The 17,792-nt window shown below is 38.6% G+C and overlaps 1 protein-coding gene across 2 annotated transcripts in view; it reads left to right on the top strand.

Moving 5' to 3' along the window:
- The window catches only part of LRRN1 (leucine rich repeat neuronal 1), a 38,309-nt gene extending 21,128 nt beyond the window's left edge, over positions 1 to 17,181 (top strand). For both annotated transcript variants that reach the window (XM_048859279.2, XM_048859278.2), the window contains one exon: positions 12,967 to 17,181. In XM_048859279.2, the coding sequence (XP_048715236.1) occupies positions 13,202 to 15,352 (2,151 nt within the window). In that variant the 5' untranslated portion in view covers positions 12,967 to 13,201 and the 3' untranslated portion in view covers positions 15,353 to 17,181. The remainder of the gene's footprint in view (positions 1 to 12,966) is intronic.
- The last annotated feature ends 611 nt before the right edge of the window (positions 17,182 to 17,792 follow it).

The following is a 17,792-nucleotide window of genomic DNA, read 5'->3' on the forward strand; positions in this document are numbered from 1 at the left end:
TAGCAGGCACAAGTCCAATTCTATGTCAGATCTTTAAGTGATGTTTAGCATCCCTTGTAGTTATACAACCCAGGTATTTGAAGTGCTCAATGCCTTCTGAGATTTAGGTAGAAATATCTTTGCCTTTTTGTCAGCCTGAGATGTCACCATTGTCTTTAAAAAGACAAGGTGGATGAGATCTTTTATTGGATCAACTTCTGCTGGTGAAAGACAAGCTTTTGAGCTCCACAGAGCACTTCAGGTCAGGTCAGGTCAGGTCAGAGCATCACACTTAAATACAAGGTGGAACAGATTGTTTACCATAAATAGTTAACTCATGCCCTACAGGATCATTCAAGGTTAACTACTTATGCTAAACAATCTGCGTAGTTTAAAATCTTGTTTTTCACCAACAGAAGTCGGTCCAATAAAAGATAAAACCTCACCCACCTTCTCTCTCATATGCTGGGACCAGCATGGCTAAAACAACACTGTCTTTTTGTGGGATAGCCTTAGACCAAAAGTCTCTGCATCTACCACTAATTTTTCAAACTATTTTTGCACTTTTTTTTTCTTGCCACAATCCAGTCAGATCAATATCATCAGGGAAGCCCTGATGACTAATTTTTCCTCCACTAAGGATACACCCTCCTTTAGGTTTCCATCCGTGACTTTTTAAAGATTTCTTCAACATCAGTTGAAGAGGGTTAATAATAGCATGCAGCCCTGCCTGACACCTATCCTTAAGTCAAATCCTAGAATATCAGGGTTGGAAGGGATCTCAGGAGCTCATCTAGTCAACTACTTTGCTCATGCCCCATAAAAACCAAAGCAGTTCTGCTTCCTTGGAGATTTTGTATCAACCTTATTATATTTTCACCAACTCCAGCCAACCACAGGATTGCTCAAAGGTTTATGTCATATGCTGTCAAAACGCCTTAGCAGAAGTCACAAAGCCATGGACCATTTTCTCATCATTCCCCAGTGCTTTCTCACACAGCAAATACAGACTGAATATTTGCTCTATACCTTTTGGCAGGGTCTAAATCCAGCTTGTTTTTGCACTTAGGCACAATTCTCTTCCGAGTGATGCGCGGCAGTATTTTGCTAGGGTGTGTCAATAGGATTGTATGGTAATTTCCTTTTTATGAATAGGAACCATCAGGGACTATATCCAAGTCTTGGGCCATCTTACAGACTCCCTAATCACATTAAAAATGTTATGATATGCCAGGATGAGTGTGTCTCCATCACTTTTAATTAGTGCTGCTTATGTATTATCCACTCCAGGGGCTTTATTGCTTTTCAGTGTCTGTACAGCTTCCTCAATGTCTTCAATCATAGCGGGAGCTTCTCATATATCTCTCTTCTGCCATGTTCACGTCCAATGTAGAGTTAATTTTGCTCATATTATATAGTTATCAGCAATATTTACCCCAAGAGTTTGGTGAAACAGTATTTTTCCTAAAAGGAAAACTTTTGAAAAGAGTGTTGATGGTTTGATAGGTCTTCTTTGCAACAAATGCTACTAGGGAGTTCTGTGTATAAGTGCACGGTTATTCAAACCAATCTTTTTTTGCCACTTTAATGAGTCCCTCTCTTTCTCATGTCATACAGGAATATTGCTTTTTGCATATTCATCTCTCTTCCTTTTTGCTCTTAACTGCCTTTGTTGATCAAACAACTCTATAATCTTCTCTGTGATCCAAGACTGGCAATGGGAAATGGATTGTAGGAGTTCATCCACAGTTGCTATAATGCTGCAAAGGATAGAGCACAATATCTGATCTATGTTACCTGTGCAGAGGTCAGCAGCTTTTAGCCTTTGTTCAAGCATCTTCTTAAATTCCACTTGTTTGTTGCTGGTCCCAATATAGGCACCTGATGGGATTTTCAAAATGACTAAATTTTACCCTAATTCTGCTCCCGCATTGAACTACCTTTTGAAAATTCCTTCCAAAGCTTCTAGCTTCCTTATCTATATTTTCACCAACTATTTGTATCATGGAGTTGACAACAAGAATAGGTACACAAACATTTGACAAACAAGGATTTATGTGAATACAGAGCCACTCTAAAATCCATTGTGAGGCACATAAGAGCCCAATCTTGCTGAGTAACTGCAGCTTCCATTGTAGTCACTGGGAGCTGAAAGCTAGCACATCATGGGATTGAACCTATTTTGAAAAGATCAGTAAAGAGGTTTGTTTGCCTAGAGCAGTTTTTAAAAACAACCCCTATGATAGTTTCCCTGTATTAGGCGGGGGAAGTCATTATGCAGAAATGCCATGCTGGTGTGTGACAGAGTTCTTCTCTGCAGTCCCTCTCCATGGGCAGTACAGTTAGGGGGCATGGAATCAAGCTGCAGGAGTGAACAGTACATCTGCCATTCTGTAGCTCAAGAAACTTAAAACACTCTCTGCAGAGTCACCATAAGGACCCCAACTGCAAACAATAATTATCAAAAAGAAAAGGAGTACTTGTGGCACCTTAGAGACTAACCAATTTATTTGAGCATGAGCTTTCGTGAGCTACAGCTCACTTCACTCTGAAACCAATAATTATCAAGCAGCTGCAAAGCCATGCTATGCCAAGCCTACAGGTAGCACCCATCATATGGTATCTAGGCATGATTGGTTGTGTGAAACACTAAGGGAAATCATACATGGATATAAAGCAGTAGAATAAAAGCAGAGTTTCCATTCATATTTATCTGTATTCCAGTATGCTTTGCTTTTTCCGTAATTACTGGATCCTTGTTAAGCTCAAAGTGGCAGCTTTGGTTTTAGTTTTCAAACTCCTATGATTTGCTGTCTTTCCCCCCTCTGCTGATTTACACACTGTCATTCGCACAAGCATTAAAATGGGCTAGGGCATCTGAAGCCAATCAGAATTTGCTTTTTGATTACATTGGATTTTCATTTATAGCTTCATCAACGCTGCCCTAGGGCTGGGTGAGATTGGAGCCAAGAATGTGCAAGTCATTTATAAAGAACAATTTTCAGTGGGAAGAAAAGAAAATTAAATCTATCTGCAGTAGAAAATAACTTACATAGAGAAGAGAAAAAGTGTCACAGTTAACTTCTAAGGCCATATGTCCACAATGTTTAGAAACAAACACTAAAGTAAACTCAGTAAAATCAGAAATGTACCCTTGCACAATATGGGCTATAAATGTAATGTACAAATGATGGGATATAAGCATTAAACGAACAAAAGGATTACCGGTAGATTTGCAGTTTATTCAAAATTCCGGTGTACTTAACACTTTATCAAAACTAATGACGTCTTTATAGGTAAAATTTTAGATGTATATGATACATGTAGCCAAAGTGGGGGTAAACCAATCATTTGGCATGAATAATTGTTATGCTCTTTTTCTGCTTGTGGATATTCCATGAGAAGATTTAAATTTCCTTAAATAAATTTAAATAATCAACAAATATCCTTGGATTGGGTTTGTTTGTTTGTTTTACTCTTTGAATCAGACACGTATATTTGAGCTGTACTGCTTACTTGTGATTAGTAATGCTCTTGTTTCCTGACTGGACAAGCAAGCTAGTAGTATTGGTTCAAATATTGATGCCTGTGACCTTGACATTCACTTTTTCTGAGCATTTTTGCTTGTAAGTACCTTTGCTTGAATGTTCACAGGAAATCCCACAGAAGTGGTGCAAGAACATGGCAGAAACAAATTCATTTAAACATTCAAATTAATATTAGTAACTATTTTTGGTATTTAAATTGTAATTTAAGCCATTAATTCAATTGTTTCAGATAGCAAATAGATTAATTTTACACTGAAATAATATGAGTGCTGTTCTGACAGACTTTCCCTCAATATGTCAGAGTTCATTTCTGAAAGACTGAGAAAACAGTCCTTTAAGTTAGAATTCTGGAGCTCTCCCATACCTTCTGCAAATAGGCTATCACTGCCTGCCAGAATCTGATCACCAACATCCCCCTTCCCTAAAAGAATGTAAAGCAAAAACTGGTACATCTCAAGCACTACTGTTTTAAGTTAGAGTATTCACTTTGGAGTCATTCTATCAAGAGTTAAATAAAAACATTTGAAGCTTATCTGAATCATGAACTTGATACCATTCACCACAGAAATATTCTACTTCTAGATGACTTTTTGACCTTTATTTCCCCATCCAACTGCTATCTTCCTAATAAACTGATACAGGTTGGAGCTTCCCCTTCATTCCCTCCTCCTATGATTAAAAAGTAATCTCTCTCCTTGGATTGGAAACTCAAGCTTTGTAACCCATTGTTTGCCTCTCACTTCAATTGTATAGTATATGCTATAGAAGGGACTCCACAGGAGGGAACACTTGGAACAGAATTACCTCGTCTGGGGATCTGGTTTGGCGCACACTGCCAACTGCAGTTCTTTCTAAAATCCACCCACGCTTGGCCTATAGCATACCAATGCTGCGGAGTTAGAGTGGACAGGTTTCTGTGTAGTCAAAAGTGGGTGCTTAATCTCAAATTACTGCTTTCCGTATCAATACCCTTTCTCTGCATCCACATAAACTGTTACTGGATGAGAATACTGGGCTCCCAGGAAAGCTTTGAATCTTAATTACATTACTGAATCCTCATTTTAGTGGAATATGCGGCAAAAAAATATTAAAAACTGAAAATGGGGAATTAAGTGAATCATCTATGGAGGCAACAGTCAGGGACATCAGTTGCCCCCCAATTTCCATTGGGTATTATTGGAACACTCAACTTTTATCAGAGAAGCTACCATTAGAGCCTGGAATGACCTCAGTTTACGTTAAATCCTACATCAGCGTCTGATAAGGGAACCTCCTAGTCTATTAACCCCTGGCAAATCTCATCTACTTCTGGACTACAAAAAGAGAGAGCGTCAGCTCAATAGGATCTTGTTAATATAGGCCGCAAAATAAAAAATTAAAAGAGCCACGAATAAATCCCAAGAGTGGAAATAACATCCTCAGGTGTTCATCCCTAGCCAAGATCCAGCTCCTTTGTGTATACTATTCCTAGTATAAGACCATCCTTTGAAAAGAAATTATTAAATATAATTGTGCCGTTATTTAAAAAGGAAACTGAGTGGTAAGAGGGGACAAGTTAGGATCTTTCCCTGGATTGTTGAAGAGCAATATATGGTTCCTTTAAAGCAACAGTTAAAATTCATTGAAACAAGGGGGAGCTCATACCATACCAACCAGAAACTGGAAGAGTTCTTTCTGTACTATTAGTAGCATTAACCAAAGAAGGCGCGGGGGAGGGGGGGGAGGGGCAGGGGAGAGTTCTTTCTCTGACCTTAGCAAGGAAGGAGCTGTGCTCCCCTTTTTACTTTAATACCTGCCTTAATGTTTCAGATTGTTCCCTTTACTCAAATACTGTGCCCAATTTTGGTCACCAATGAGTAGAAAGGATGTAGAGAAACTGGAAAGGATCCAGAGGCAAGCAACACAGATGATCAGAGCGATGGAATACAAGTCCCATGAGCAAAGGCTGAAGGAACTGGGTATATTTAGTTTGGAAAAGAGAAGATTAAGGCAGGATATGAGAGCAGTCTTCAGATAGCTGAAAGGCTGCCACAAAAAAAATGGAGAAAAGTTCTTTTTTGCCACAGAGAGCAGGACAAGAGGCAGTGGATTCAAACTACAGTTTAGCAGATTTAGATTAAATCTCAGGAGAAGCTTCCTAACTGTAAGAACAGTAGGAAAATGGAACAGACTGCCTCAGGAGGTTGTGGAAGCTTCTTCACTGAAGGTTTTCAAAAGGAGGCTGGATAGTCATCTGCCTTGAATGGGTTAGACACAACAAATCCTGCATTTTGGCAGGGGGTTAGAATAGATGACCCTTGCGGTGCCTTCTAACACTATGATTCTATAATGTGAAAGTATTTAGGTAGCACAGCCATAAGGACTCCATTTGTTCTAAGACTTGTTACCAACAAGTGATCCAATAGCCTTCTTTAGTACTTGATCTGCAACGGGGATGTGCTTCTCCTCCACCTGGTGTGTGGTAATTTTGCCCTGAAAGTTCGATCCTGGTTGAATTCCAGAAAAGGGATATTTGTCATGTAATAGAATAATACTTAGAACATTCTTCCCTGCTTTTGGATAAAGGTGGAAGTGGTGGGGTGGTGGAAGAAGGATGTAGAATAGAAGGGATTTTGAGAGGGAGTTTTGCGAGGGAGTTGACAGGAGCAGTGTCTGTGTGGGGGGCTTAACATTCCGTAAACTTCTTTAAGCTTAAAGCCAAAAATACCCCCTGATTAAAAGAAAACAACAAAGGAACAAGCTTCATGAGTAAAAAGAGAATGCAGGCAGAAGTCCAGCAACAAAATGGGGGCTACCCAGTTTATTGCACCCAATGCAGCATATATGATTACCTGCCCTATAGGCAGGTGGTATATGTGTGCATTTGGTGCAAGGAGCTCCTGGTCCTGAGAGACCGTGTATGGACTTTGGAGAGCCAGGGTGGCTGAGCTGGAGGAGCTAAGGGAGACAGAGAGGTACATAGATAAGACTTGCCAGGACTCAGTAGAAATGTCCCACCCCCGGTCTGACAGCTTCTGTGCTGTTGAGGAGGATGAAAGCCTCAGGAAAGGAGAACATCCAACTGGAGCAGAGGGAAATGATCCCATAGTTGTTCCAGATGATGTTGTGGTATCCTCTCGCATCCTTGTGGGGAGGGAACTCCAGTTATTAGGAAGAGACAGGTATTAGTAATGGGCAATTCGATCATTAGAAACATAGATAGCTGGGTTTGCGATAACCGGGAGAACCGCATGGTGACTTGCCTGCCTGCTGCGAAGGTTGCAGATCTCTTGAGACATCTAGATAGGCTCATGTGTAATGCTGGGGAGGAGCCAGTGGTCGTGGTACATGTAGGTACCAGTGACATAGGGAAGGATAGGAGAGGGGTCCTGGAGGTCAAATTTAGGCTGCTAGGTAAGAGATTGAAGTCCAGGACCTCCATGGTAGCATTCTCTGAAATGCTTCCAGTTTCACACACAGTTAGACAGGCAGAACTGCAGGGTCTCAATGCGTGGATGAGACGATGGTGTAGGGAGGAGGGGTTTAGATTTATTAGGAACTGGGGAAACTTTTGGGAAAGAGGGAGCCTATACAGGAAGGAAGGGCTCCACCTAAACCAAAATGGAAGCAGATTGCTGGCACTTAGTTTAAAAACTGCTCTACGTCATTTTTAATTTTAATGGCTGGGGAAAGCTGACAGATGCGGAGGAGCACGTGGTTCGGACCGTGCTTAGGGAAGGCTCGATAAATGGAGATTCCCTATGTCCTAATAAGGAGGAGAGGATGGAAGATGATAAAGTACAGGAAGGATGTGATGAGAAACAGTCAAAAGAAAAAAAGTCCCATTCAATTAAACATGTAATAGCAGACATCTAAAAAGTGACAAGTTTTTAAAGTGCTTATATACCAACGCTAGAAGTCTAAATAGTAAGATGGGCTAACTAGAGTGCCTCATATTAAATGAGGATATTGATATAATAGGCATCACAGAAACTTCGTGGAATGAGGATAATCAATGGGACACAGTAATACCAGGGTACAAAATATATTGGAAGACAGAACAGGTTGTGCTGGTGGGGGAGTGGCATTATGTGGGAAAAAAGCGTAGAATCAAATGAAGTAAAAATCTTAAATGAACCAAACTCTACCATAAAATCTCTATGGATAGTAATTCCAGGCTTAAGTAATGACAATATAGCAGTAGGAATATATTACAGACCACCTGACCAGGATGATGATATTGACTGTGAAATGCACAGGGAGATTAGAAAGGCTATTAAAATAAAAAACTCAATAATAATGGGGGATTTGAATTATCCCCATATTGACTGGAAGGGATGCAGAGATAAAGTTTCTTGACACCTTAAATGAAATGCTTCTCGGAGCAGCTAGTTCTGGAACCCACAAGAGGAAAGGTAATTCTTGATTTGGTCTTAAGTGGAGCACAGGATCAGGTCCAAGAGGTGACTACAGCTGGACCGCTTGGTAATAGTGACAATAATATAATTAAATTTAACATCCCTGTGGCAGGGAAAACAACACAATGGCCCAACACTGTAGCATTTAATTTCAGAAAAGGGAACCACACAAAAATGAGGAGGTTAGTTTAACAAAAATTAAAAGGTACAGCACCAAAAGCAAAATCCTTGCAAGCTGCATGGAAACTTTTTAAAGACACCATAATAGAGGCTCAACTTAAAATGTATCCACCAAATTAAAAAAAAAATCATAAGAGAAACAAAAAAGAGCCACTATGGCTAAACAACAAAGTAAAAGAAGCAGTGAGAGGCAAAAAGGTATCCTTTTAAAAAGTGGAAGTTAAATCCTAATAAGAAAAATAGAAAGAGCATAAACTCTGGCAAATGAAGTGTAAACATATAATTGGAAGGCCAAAAAAGAATTTGAAGAACAGCTAGCCAAAGACTCAAAAAGTAATAGCAAATTTTTTTTAAAGTACATCAGAAACAGGAAGCCTGCGAAACTGGGGCCACTGGATGATTGAGGTGCTAAAAAGAGCACTCAAGGACAATAAGGCCATTGCAGAGAAACCAAATGAATTCTTTGCATCAGTCTTCACAGCTGAGGTTGTGAGGAAGATTCCCAAACCTTAGCCATTCTTTTTAGGTGACAAATCCGAGGAACTGTCCCAGATTGAGGTGTCATTAGAGGAATGTTTTGGAACAAACAGATAAACTAAACAGTAATAAGCCACCAGGATTGTATTCACCCAAGAGTTCTGAAGGAACTCAGATGTGAAACTGCAGGACTACTAACTGTTATCTGTAACCTATCATTTAAATCAGCTTCTGTACCAAATGACTGGAGGATAGCTAATGTGACACCAATTTTTTAAAAGGGCTCCAGAGATGACCCCAGCAATTACAGGTTGGTAAGCCTGACTTCAGTAGCGGTTGAAACTATAGTAAAGAACAAAATTGTCAGACACATAGATTAACATAATTTGTTGGGGAAGAGTCAACATGGTTTTTGTAAAGAGAAATCATGCCTCACCAATCTACTAGAATTCTTTGAGGGGGTCAGGTCAACAGGCATGTGGACCAAGGGGGATCCAGTGGATATAGTGTATTTAAGATTTTCAGAAAGCCTTTGATAAGGTTCCTCACCAAAGGCTCTTAAGCAAAGTAAGCAGTCATGGGATAAGAGGGAAGGTTCTCTCATGGATCGGTAACTGATTAAAGGATAGGACACAAAGGGTAGGAATAAATGGTCAGTTTTCAGAATGGAGGGGTAAATAGTGGTGTCCGCCAGCCGTCTGTACTGGGCCCAGTCCTATTCAGCAGATTCATAAATGATCTGGAAAAAGGGGTAAAAAGTGAGGTGGCAAAAATTGCAGATGATACAAAACTACTCAAGATAGTTAAGTCCCAGACAGACTGCGAAGAGCTACAAAAAAGGATCTCTCAAAACTGGGTGACTGGGCAACAAAATGGCAGATGAAATTCAATGTTGATAAATGCCAAGTAATACACATTGGAAAACATAATCCCAATTACACATATAAAATGATGGGGTCTAAATTAGCTGTTACCACTCAAGAAAGAAATCTTGGAGTCATTGTGGATAGTTCTCTGAAAACATCGACTCAATGTGCAGTGGCAGTCAAAAAAGTGAACAGAATGCTGGGAATCATTAAGAAAGGGATAGATAATAACACAGAAAATATCATATTGTCTCTATATAAATCATTGGTATGCCCACATCTTGAATACTGCATGCAGATGTGGTCACCCCATCTCAAAAAGGATATATTAGAATTGGAAGAGGTTCAGAAAAGGGCAGCAAAAATTATTAGGAGTATGGAACAGCTACTGTATGAGCAGAGATTAATAAGACTGGGACTTTAGCTTGGAAAAGAGATGACTAAGGCGGGATATGAGAGAGGTCTATAAGATCATGACTAGTGTGGAGAAAGTAAATAAGGAAGTGTTATTTACTCCTTCTCATAACACAAGAACTAGGGGCCACCAAATGAAATTAATAGGCAGCAGCTTTAAAAAAAACAAAAGGAAGTATTCACAAAAAGCACAGTCAACCTGTGGAACTCTTTGAAGATGTTGTGACGGCCAAGACAATAACAGGGTTCAAAAAATAACTAGATAAGTTCATGGAGGATAGGTCCCTCAATGGCTATTAGCCATGATGGACAGGGATGATGTCCCTAGCCCTGTTTGCCAGAAGCTGGGAATGTGCGACAGGGGATGGCTCACTTGATGATTACCTGTTTTGTTCATTCCCTCTGGGGCACCTGGCATTAGCCACTGTCAAAAGACTGGATACGGGGCTAGATGGACCTTTAGTCTGACCCAGTGTGGCCACTGTTATGTTCTAATGGATATTTCTGAAAACCATTATCTGGTTTGTTTATATTGTGGCAGATTCTAGGGGCCTTTACTAGGTTGAGGCCCCATTGTAATGTGCAGAGCACAAACACAGAAAATGGCATTCCTTGACCCAAAGAGCGTACAGTCTAAGAAATCTTACTAAAGATTACAATCTAACAGTTTTACTAAAGAATGGCATACTATTTCTCCATTTCCATTTGCCCTTTATTTCAGATATAGTAGGGTCTATACCTGCTTTCTAAGTAAAGGTAATTAAGATAAGTACATTTAATTGGGAGTTCTCCCATCCACAAGTGCCCTGGAGTATGATTTCCCCAAGCATCCTTGGTTCAGGTGAACATTGTCATAATCCTTATAGCATGAGCCTGACCATCTCCTAGTAAATGCCAAGAGGACGAATCTTGATGCCCTGACTCAGTTTTGCCCCATTCCTTACTCAGGTCTCATTGATTTCAATAACTATAACTAACTTACGTGGTAGACAGTGTCAATACCTTTCAATGTGTTTAAGAAACTTGATCTGACAATAGCAGCATGCTCAAAATGCCAATGAGTAGCGAGCCTAGGTGTATCTGAAATTCCCATCTTAAACACCACGAGAGAAAAGGAGTCTATGTGGTAGCATCATTGCCACTGTAACACTATCGGTCTCTGAAGAGCTGAAAATAAACTGTGCTCTGAAACTTTACTAAGGAACCTCAAGACATTGGCATGGTTTGGTGCTACCGTAGAATCTAACAGTAAAAGTCTCCCTCCTACCACCAAGATTGGGGTTATATAGTGTTGTACGTAATACTAAACTTTGATTGCACACACACTCAAAACAACATTCACAATATACAGAGTAAATTATCTATCACTAAGTTTGCATATACAAAGCATTCCATTATAGTGTTTTGGTTTGGGTATTTTTAGAAAACAAACATCAAGAAAAAAGAAAAGGAGGACTTGTGGCACCTTAGAGACTAACCAATTTATTTGAGCATGAGCTTTCGTGAGCTACAGCTCACTTCATCGGATGCATACCGTGGAAACTGCAGAAGACATTATATACACACAGAGACCATGAAACAATACCCCCTCCCACCCACTGTCCTGCTGGTAATAGCTTATCTAAAGTGATCATCAAGTTGGGCCACTTCCAGCACAAATCCAGGTTTTCTCACCCTCCGCCCCCCCCCCCCCCCACAAACTCACTCTCCTGCTGGTAATAGCCCATCCAAAGGTCACTTACAGTTGGCAAGCTTTGCATAGTAATTAGAAAATGCTGTGAATACTGTACCCACAGATGTGCAATGCAATGCAAACAGCTACATTTAGGAGATTGCTTATCAAATACCGGGATCAGACAAAGCCCTCACAGAAGTTGAGTGGGAATGGTTTCTGGGTAATGACTGCAATATTAGGTTCCACAGTTTATAGGCAGTAGCGATGAAGACAATCTGGAGTGGAGATTGCTTCCAGCAAGAGGGAGAAACCTCTCTCAATAAGAGAATGAAGATATCAAGCAGGAGGTCTTTTGTAAAGATCTATATGTAAGATACTGACAAAGTATCTTGTCATTGGATACCGACATTGGATTCATACCTGAATTCATTGGAGTACAACTGCCTACTTCTGCTACTAGCTAACGGAATTCCTTCTTTAGCTCATGTGATCTGCAATGGGATGCTACAGTTTCTGGATTCAAATTCTGAAAGTCCATTGGGGAGGGTGTTCCATATATATTTAAATGAGCCTTTTCATTAACAGAAACACATGTTCATAATCCATTCATTGTTTAAATATCATACTGGAAATTTGTATATTAAACTTATTTTCCAGCCTAACTTGTAGTTTATCAGTTTTGTTTAACCTCCTTTTTGTACACCAAATCTATTTGTATTTCTTATGCAAATTTGGAGATTCTGATATACAAGGGTCTGACCTGCAAAATTTTCATTTGAATTTGACTCCCTAGATAAAATCCAATCACTATTGTTTTGAGTACAGTTATATCCTAAACCAGTAGACCCCATTCTCTGGAACTGGTGAGATCAACCCAGGATGATGGAAGTCTTGGAAGATTTTTCCAATGATCAGTTGAAATTTGAAGAGAACATCTTGCTAGATTTCAGTGCCATTGAACCTGAAATATTACATTGGCTTGGCCTTGAGCCCAAAAGTGAACACTAGCCTTAAATCTAATCGATAGCGAGTTCAGAACACTGATTTCCTTGGCCTACCACCAGTTGAAAACACATTTTAGTGGGTTTCAATATCTTTAGCGTTTTGCAAGAAAAACAAGACAACATGCTTCAACAACATTACATTTTCAGTTAGTCTTTTTGTGATGTATTTGTAAATTAAGTGCTTTGTTTTCTAGTGGTTACATATGTGTTAATGTTCAGACAGCTAGAAATATCAGAAATAGTTCTAATTTGAATCAACTGTAGAAAAGAGCTTCTACCCTACGTAAGTGGAATTTTCATTTAAGGAATTTGGAAATTAAAAGGGTTCTTATTTTAAATAACTTTATCTAGAGAAGGAAGAAATGAAAGGAATGTACAAAAATGTATATGGAATGAACATAACATCTGTCCTAATCTGCTTTTCAGGAACCTCTCCAGACACTGATTTGGGTTAACCAACTCACGCAGCAGAGCTTTGTACAAGCACTCGGAACAAAGGAGAAAAGTGAAGAGATTCTGAAAAGCATCTTCCATATTCTGAATGTCCAAAAGTTTCAACCTAAACTTTAAATTTTTACTTTTTTTTTCTTGATACTGATTTATATATTCAATCTTTTGCTATTTTAAGGGGTTAGGCAGTTGAACTTACTAGCAAACCAACATGGCTAGGATTAGATTGGTTTTAATAGCTTGCCTGTTGGTGCTAGAATTGCTAATGAATTCAGTAACTGAGCCTTCCATACAGAATAATGAATGTCCACAGCTTTGTGTATGTGAAATCAGGCCATGGTTTACACCACAGTCGACCTACAGAGAAGCTACAACAGTTGATTGCAATGACCTTCGTTTAACAAAAATCCCCAGCAATCTTTCCAGTGACACTCAAGTTCTTCTCTTACAAAGCAACAACATTGCAAAGACCACAGCTGAACTCCAACAGCTTTTCAATTTAACAGAGTTAGATTTTTCACAGAATAATTTTACTAGTATCAAAGATGTGGGGCTCTCAAATCTGACTCAGCTTACTACTTTACATCTGGAGGAAAACCAGATAACAGAGATGACTGACTACTGCTTGCAGGATCTTTGCAATCTTCAGGAACTATATATAAACCATAACCAGATTCGTAGCATCTCTGCAAATGCATTCTCTGGCCTGAGGAACCTTTTAAGACTTCATCTTAACTCTAACAAATTAAAGGTTATTGACAGTCGTTGGTTTGATTCTACTCCTAACTTGGAGATCCTTATGATTGGGGAAAATCCAGTGATTGGAATACTAGATATGAACTTCAAGCCACTCTCAAATTTAAGAAGTCTGGTTTTGGCAGGTATGTACCTCACTGATATTCCTGGAAATGCATTAGTAGGCTTGGATAGTCTTGAAAGTCTTTCCTTTTATGATAACAAATTGGTCAAGGTTCCTCAGCTTGCTCTTGAGAAAGTTCCAAATTTAAAATTCCTTGACCTCAACAAAAACCCAATTCACAAAATCCAAGAAGGTGACTTTAAAAATATGCTGCGGTTGAAAGAACTTGGGATCAATAATATGGGAGAACTAGTTTCTGTTGATAGGTATGCACTAGACAACCTACCTGAACTGACAAAGCTTGAAGCTACCAACAATCCAAAGTTGTCTTATATACATCGTTTAGCATTTCGTAATGTTCCTGCTCTCGAAAGCCTGATGCTGAACAACAATGCTTTGAATGCAGTCTACCAAAAGACAGTGGAATCCCTTCCAAATCTACGTGAGATCAGTATTCACAGTAATCCACTCAGGTGTGACTGTGTCATTCACTGGATCAACTCAAACAAAACCAATATCCGTTTTATGGAGCCTCTATCAATGTTTTGTGCTATGCCACCAGAATACAGAGGACAACAGGTGAAAGAAGTGTTAATACAGGATTCAAGTGAACAATGTCTTCCAATGATTTCCCATGACACTTTTCCAAATCATTTGAATTTGGACATTGGCATGACAGTGTTTCTAGATTGTCGAGCCATGGCAGAACCCGAACCAGAAATTTATTGGGTAACTCCACTTGGAAATAAAATAACAGTTGAAAGTCTCTCAGACAAGTACAAGCTGAGTAGTGAAGGTACCCTGGAAATCTCGAATATTCAGATTGAAGACTCTGGAAGATATACATGTGTTGCTCAGAATATAGAAGGGGCTGACACAAGAGTAGCTACTATAAGAGTGAATGGAACTCTTTTGGATGGTACACAAGTGCTGAAAATATATGTCAAGCAAGCTGAATCTCACTCGATATTAGTTTCTTGGAAGGTTAATTCCAATGTCATGACCTCCAATTTAAAATGGTCATCAGCCACTATGAAGATTGATAACCCTCACATTACATACACTGCGAGGGTCCCAGTTGATGTACATGAATATAACCTCACTCATTTGCAGCCATCCACAGATTACGAGGTCTGTCTAACTGTATCAAATATCCATCAGCAAACTCAAAAGTCATGTGTTAACGTTACAACAAAAAATGCAGCTTTTGCCCTTGACATTTCCGACCAAGAAACCAGTACCGCCCTTGCAGCTGTAATGGGTTCAATGTTTGCTGTGATCAGCCTTGCCTCCATCTCTGTTTATATTGCTAAAAGGTTTAAGAGAAAAAACTACCACCATTCGTTGAAAAAGTATATGCAAAAGACCTCTTCAATCCCACTGAATGAGCTCTATCCGCCACTTATTAATCTCTGGGAAGGTGACAGTGAAAAAGACAAAGATGGTTCTGCAGAGACCAAGCCAACCCAAGTCGACACATCCAGAAGCTATTACATGTGGTAACTCAGAGGATATTCTGCTTCTGGTAGTAAGGAGCACAAAGGCTTTTTTGCTTTATTCTGCAAAAATGAAAAGTTGAAGACATTTGTATTTTTTTGACTTTGCTAGTTTGTGGCAGAGTGGTGAGGACAGGTGGATATTTCAGAATTTTTTAGTATAGCGTATCGCAATTGTTTGACACAAATGGCAGCTTCACCTAGCTTCCAATTTCTTTTTTTTAGTTGTGCTAAACTTAATGCTGTTCTAACTACAGTACTGAATAAAATTAATGACAGGCTGGGGTTACCTTGTGATTCACAACTAGCAAAGCCCCTTTCTTCTGAGGCCATCAGTAGAGAGTACAGTATCCTGCAACAGCTAACATACAGTTTTGAAATGGCATTGAACCAGTTTTGTAACACTCTGGTCTGAAGACTCAAACTGAGAAAAGAAGACTAGATCTTCAGTGATGTTAGTTGACTGTACTGTAATGTTGTATCAACTGATTTGAATGTTTTTGACTTTAAACAATGACTTTTTTCTTTTTTGTAATAGTTGAAAAGGCTTAGGTAAACCTAACAGGCAATAGAAATATGTACATCTGATTTTTTTTCAAATGTAACAAACTAAATGTTAATTATCTTATTCTTTTTATTATATTTAGTAGACACTTTTAAAGAATACTAGCCTTTTGTTGTGCTTAATCCACCAACACATGGTGTATAATGAAGGCAAAACTATAATAAATTACAGTTTTGTTCTGATTTTTTTTAAAACAGTCACAATAATGTATTGTTTTTAGTTGTCACTAGTTTGACAGATGATCATGTTTGGATATAAAATATATCCAAATTATTATGTAAAATTGTGGGGGTGTTAAAGTCAGATTTCAACAGATTTTCAGTTTTTGCTCTAAAGAAGAAATATCTATTTTAACTGGGATTTTTTTCTGCACTGTTTTTCAATATTAAAAGCAAAGTACTTCAGAGTACCTAATCAGAAAGATATCAAGCAGAATAAGGGCTGTAACTGTATCACATGGAAAATCAGAACTGCCTCAATGCAAGGGACTAGACTAGAGGACCTCTCGTGGTCTCTTCCAGCCTATATTTCTATACAACTTAGGTACACATCAAGAAAATACATTGAACTTGGCCCATTTTCCTTTCTGTACACATTTTTGTTTATATTATAAGCTAAGTCATACATGAAGCAAGTGTTTGGCTGTCACTGACAATTAAAGAAGAAAGGCAACTCAACATCACTAAATCAATTATAATAGTATAATTATAATAGTCCACAAATGTTTACCTGTAAAAAAAAATCCATGTTATTTGGATTAGTGTATTTTAAAGTATCAATTAGGGTATTTACAACTCTGATACAATATCTTATGTGGGATGGGGGATTAACAGCCAATATCTATTTTATAGACTTTCATATCTGTAGTTCAAAATATTTTACTAAATTACAGAATAGTTTAAGATGGTACAAAATTACAGACAACAGTGGTGTGAATATATGAATAATTTAGGGCTGGATTTTCAAAAGCACTCAACCTTGGCCTTTCTACTCTCACTAAAATCCTTGACAGGGACTGTTCATTGTGAGGTCACAAAGGGGACAGGGTTTCTAATGAAGCATCTTTTGTAGTCATGCCAGATGCCAAGTGAGAAGCAGAAAATTTTGTGTAGTATATTAATTTTCTACTACCCCTCTTCTCCTTACCCAAAAGGTGGCTAAGTGCTGACTCTGCAATGATCATTAACTATGTGCAACGGGATGTTTTTGCATACCGATGAGCTATTTTTGAGTTAATGATGAGCACAAATAAATTGTCTGAATGCTGAAAATGTAGTTTTATTTAAAAAAAAAATTCTTCAGTAATTCAAAAATGACATTTCCCTAAAACTTTCTGGTATGAAACTATCCACCCTTGTCTCAAGCTCAAAGAATTTTTCTTCAGACAGTTATGTCTGAATGAGAGAAATAAAGTCTCAACATCAACCTAAGCAGTGGAATAAATTGCCTAAGGAGGCTGTGAAATCTCCATCATTGTCTAACCTGCTCTTAAAAATCTCCAAACACCTGTCAGGGATGGTCTACTTTAGTCCTGCCACGAGTGCAGGGAACTGAACTAGATGACCTCTTGAGGTCCCTTCCAGGCCTACAATTCTATGATAATCTTTCATATAAGTTTCACTGCTGGAAAAGCTTCAATATAATAATTTTATATAGGTAATGTATAGCTTCCTAAATCTCATATTTTAATTAAAGAGTTTGGTAAAACTATTGGTTTTCATGTCAAAAATCCTGAACTTATATAAAATTCTTTATATGGTTATGAAATCTCAAATCTTTACCTACATGCCTCCTGTATATGGGTTTTTTAAGTGTTTCCTTTATTTTGTGGAGAGGAAATGAGGTGGGGAACTCTACTATGTCTACTTCTTAATGTCAATTT

The sequence above is a fragment of the Caretta caretta genome, chromosome 7 (assembly GCF_965140235.1).
Source record: "Caretta caretta isolate rCarCar2 chromosome 7, rCarCar1.hap1, whole genome shotgun sequence".
NCBI classification, from domain to species: Eukaryota; Metazoa; Chordata; order Testudines; family Cheloniidae; genus Caretta; species Caretta caretta.